At 37.1% G+C, this 4,076-nt stretch overlaps 1 protein-coding gene across 1 annotated transcript; it reads left to right on the top strand.

Annotated features, from left to right (window-relative positions):
- Positions 1-1,733: 1,733 nt before the first annotated feature.
- Positions 1,734-3,598, top strand: LOC108980051 (organic cation/carnitine transporter 3-like). The gene has a single exon (XM_035685749.1). The coding sequence runs from the start codon at positions 1,821-1,823 to the stop codon at positions 3,390-3,392; it is 1,572 nt and encodes a 523-aa protein (XP_035541642.1). The 5' UTR covers positions 1,734-1,820; the 3' UTR covers positions 3,393-3,598.
- Positions 3,599-4,076: the final 478 nt, after the last annotated feature.

Below are 4,076 nucleotides of genomic sequence, written 5' to 3'. Positions count from 1 at the left end.
TGTTGTAAAATGTATTGCGCAGATATCATATATACGTACTTCAATATTATTTTATGGATTTTATATACACATATATACGTACGTTGAAGATGAAAGGGAAAAGCTTAATTAATTACTTTAGACACATAAGTTGTAGTCAGCCAGTAATCTGCCGGCCTTGGCCAAATTCTTTTTATTAAATATAAGTATTGAGTATATATGTATTCGTCAGAACATGAAAGAGAACATTAATGCAATGCAAGGTGTTGCTAGTTTGAACCAATCCAATGGCAGACAGTTTCTGCATTATTCTAATTTGAATTGTCCTTTTTTTTTGTGGGAATTAATGATAAAGATCTGGCCGGTTTTGTTCTTTGCTAATTAATGTTTCTATAAGCATATGATCAAGGTGGAAATAAGCTTTGAATATCATCATATATATGGATTTACTCCGCTTTAAGATTCCTTTAAGCATATCATGGTGGAAATAAGCTTTGAATATCATCAGGCCGGTTTTGTTCTTTTGCCAATAGTGTACTGGTTGCTCGTCTCTGCCGTTGGACTTAGACCTATGTGATAGCAGCCACGCCTTCCCCAGCCTTCCTATGACCATCATTCTCACATCTCCTCTCAATTCTTTATTGGCCAGATTGAACCTAAAGTTCTTCCATCCCTTCCAGTCTTTCTACCTGCTTCCCTCACTGAAAAGAATCATTAAACCCTCTTGCTCCAGAAAAAGCCTCGAAGGAAACACTACTCACACCTCTTTTAATCTCTCGGGAGACAAAATAGAGATGAGACTTTTGATAAATAGGATAATTTGCTCCTTTTTGGATGAAAGATTCTTCTCATTTGAAAAATGATAAATACACATTACTTTTCACAATATATTACACAATTATACAATTGTAATATGAATGATATTTTTATAAAATATTTCATAAAAATAACATCACTTTATAAAAATATCCTCATTTTAAAACATGTTTAATCAAATGTGTCGTAAAATATATTGTATAGGTATCGTGCTTCGTTTCTTTTAGGAAGCAATAATTCACCAGTCAACTTCAATATTATTTTATGGAGTTTATATACACATACGCACGTTGAAGATGAAAGGGAAAATCATCTCATTTCATCTAATCTCATCTCACTATCCAAACGAGGGCTGCATTCTCACAATGTTGCCTAATAATTATTTATGGTGAACTATGTGGCCGAAAAAAGTCTATTTTCTTGTAATTTCCAGCTTGTAATATAGATCACTTATATAGTAAATTAATAGTTTTTACAAGATGAATAGATACCACTCAACAAAAGAGTAAATTAATAGTAGAGGCTAGCTAGCTATATATAAATATATACAAGAGCACTATAAACCAGCAACATATAGTTGGTGCTCAAAGAGACAAAAATACACCAGCAATTAAAATTCCGCCTGTCTAAACCCATCAAATAAATTTCTTGTACATGATATGATTCGTTTTGATCTGTAACTATCATTGGTTTATCATGACACCGATTTCCTTTTTTTATTTTTTTTTATTTGTTTCTCTCTATCTTTATTTGTTTCTTGTTTTATATGCATGTACGTCCAACTCAAACTCGTGGATAGAGAAGGCACAAATGATAATTATAAAACTAAAACCATCAAATAGCTTGACAACAACAATCCAAAACAGGCCAGCCACGCCTAGCTTATCTCAAAATGCTTGAAAGGATACATGATCAGAAACATGACTAAGAAAAGAATATTATAGTCTATATAAAAACCTTCAAAGTTCGCAGCTCGTTCTCCCAACAGCTCTCCTGCATGATCAAGATCAAATTTCAAGGTCCCAATGGCTGATTCAACTCATCCGCTTCTCTCCCTAGCCGACTCGGGTGAGTCAGAAGACACCCCACCATTAGTGAAACACCTACCATCCCTTGATTCGACCATCGAGAGTGTCATCGGGAATTTCGGGTGGCCCCAATTCCTTCAAACCGTGCTTGTATCCATTGCATGGGTCTTCGATGCACAGCAAACATTCATCAGCGTCTTCACCGATGCACACCCAACATGGCACTGTACTCAGCTCGGGGACGAGTCATGCAACTCGGTTTCCGATATCTGCAATCTGCCCACTAATTCATGGGCCTGGGATTTGCCTGCCAACACTTCAATCCTCTCAGAATGGAACTTGGAGTGTGCCGCTTCCTTTGTACCTGGCCTGCCCGCATCTTCCTTCTTCACGGGTTGCCTAGTGGGTGGACTCGTTCTTGCCACACTCGCTGACTCGTCACTCGGTCGCAAAAACATGCTCCTCCTCTCATGTCTAATGATGTCTCTATCTTCGCTGCTAACAGTGATCTTCTCCACAAATATATGGATTTACTCCGCTTTAAGATTCCTTTGCGGGTTTTTCCGTTCTACAATCGGTACTTGTGCGCTTGTGCTTTCAACTGAGCTTGTGGGGAAACGGTGGCGTGGCCAGGTGGGGGTCGTGGGATTCTTTTGTTTCGCAATAGGGTTTTTATCCCTTCCAGCCATGGCTTACATGAACAGAGGTTCTTCATGGAGATCTCTCTATCTCTGGAGTTCCATCCCTGGGATATTTTACTCTATCTTAGTTCACTTCTTTGTTCGTGAGTCTCCCCGATGGCTTTTTGTGAGTGGACGTGAAGAAGAAGCCATGGCTATATTGAAAAGTATTGCTTCAACTCACCATGACAGCTCAAACTGGAACTTTTCCGGAATGTGTTTTGAGCAAGAAACTTGCAATTCCAATCTTTACTCCACTGTTAAGATCTTGGTGGAGAAAAAATGGGCTTTAAGAAGGTTGTCGGCGGTTATGGTGATAGCTTTTGGCGTCGGACTTATTTACTATGGCATGCCACTAGGTCTGGGAAACTTGGCATTCAATCTCTATCTGGGTGTCACTTTCAATGCCTTGTCCGAGCTGCCCTCTGCGTTCTTCACTTTCTTTTTCATAGGAAAATTGAAAAGGAAAAATTCAATTATAGTTTTCACGACTCTTAGTGGTGTTTGCAGCATCATGTGTGTTTTGAAGGGAAAGATGTGGACAAGATTGCAGATTGGACTTGAGTTATTGTCCTTCTTCAGCGCCTGTACAGTGGTTAATATACTGTTCATATACACAATAGAGCTGTTTCCGACATGTGTTCGGAACTCTGCTATGTCGATGACAAGAGAAGCAATCGTGCTTGGTGGCGTGTTCTGTCCGATGCTTGTCTCCGCCGGCAGGAAAGAGAGTTTAGCATCTTTTGGGGTGTTCGGGTTGGCAATAGGATGTTGTGGGATGTTTGCAGCATGTTTGCCAGAGACAAGGGGCGGGACACTTTGTGATACAATGGAGGAGGAAGAACACAAATTGGAGAAAGCAAGCTGTAATGGGGTTGGGGAATTCTAGATATAGCTAGCTAGCTAGGCTAGTTACAATAAAAATGGGTATTTGTGATATTTTTTTTACGACGAAAAAGGTCTATTTGCGATGAAAATAAACTCATTTTAATTAAAAATAGTCATTTTACAGAAAATAATTGGTCATAAATAAGCAGTTCTATGCACGCTCGCTAAAATGTTTTGATGTCTTTGAATGAGAGATTTGTTGTGTTATTCCTTTTTTCTTTTTTATGAGTTGTTTTTAGGTAGTAGACTAGATTTTTTCTATATATATAATCTATAATATTATAATTCCTTAGAAGTCAAGTTCAGATATAACTCCTCAATCATCTTTGCTTCGATCATGCTTATGGACATGTAATCTGAAATTTAAAGTACAAAATGTATACACACATAGAATAGAGTACTCTAGAATAGATATTAAGTATTTAATGCTATTTAAAAAATTTACCTAAATGATGTATATATAACTTTGATGTGTGAATCTTTTTTTACTTCTAATAAGTACTTTAAAATTACTTGATGCATGTATGGGTATGAGGAAAAAAGATTTTCGCAAGTTACTATCTGAATTTGATGGCCTAAAAATCTCAATAGAGAAATAAAGAACTGATCTAGACCAATTATTACTATATGTATGAATTTTCAGATCTCTTTTCACTTGAAACTTTTAAGCTTGAATAACAATTTA

Source organism: Juglans regia, chromosome 15, assembly GCF_001411555.2.
Source record: "Juglans regia cultivar Chandler chromosome 15, Walnut 2.0, whole genome shotgun sequence".
Lineage (NCBI taxonomy): Eukaryota > Viridiplantae > Streptophyta > Magnoliopsida > Fagales > Juglandaceae > Juglans > Juglans regia.
Note: the sequence above shows the minus strand (reverse complement) of the source record. Positions and strands in the feature narration are given on the sequence as shown.

What these genes read in the sequence shown, in the direction of transcription:
- LOC108980051 (XM_035685749.1), top strand. Translation starts at nt 1,821, where the DNA reads ATGGCTGATTCAACTCATCCGCTTCTCTCCCTAGCCGACTCGGGTGAG.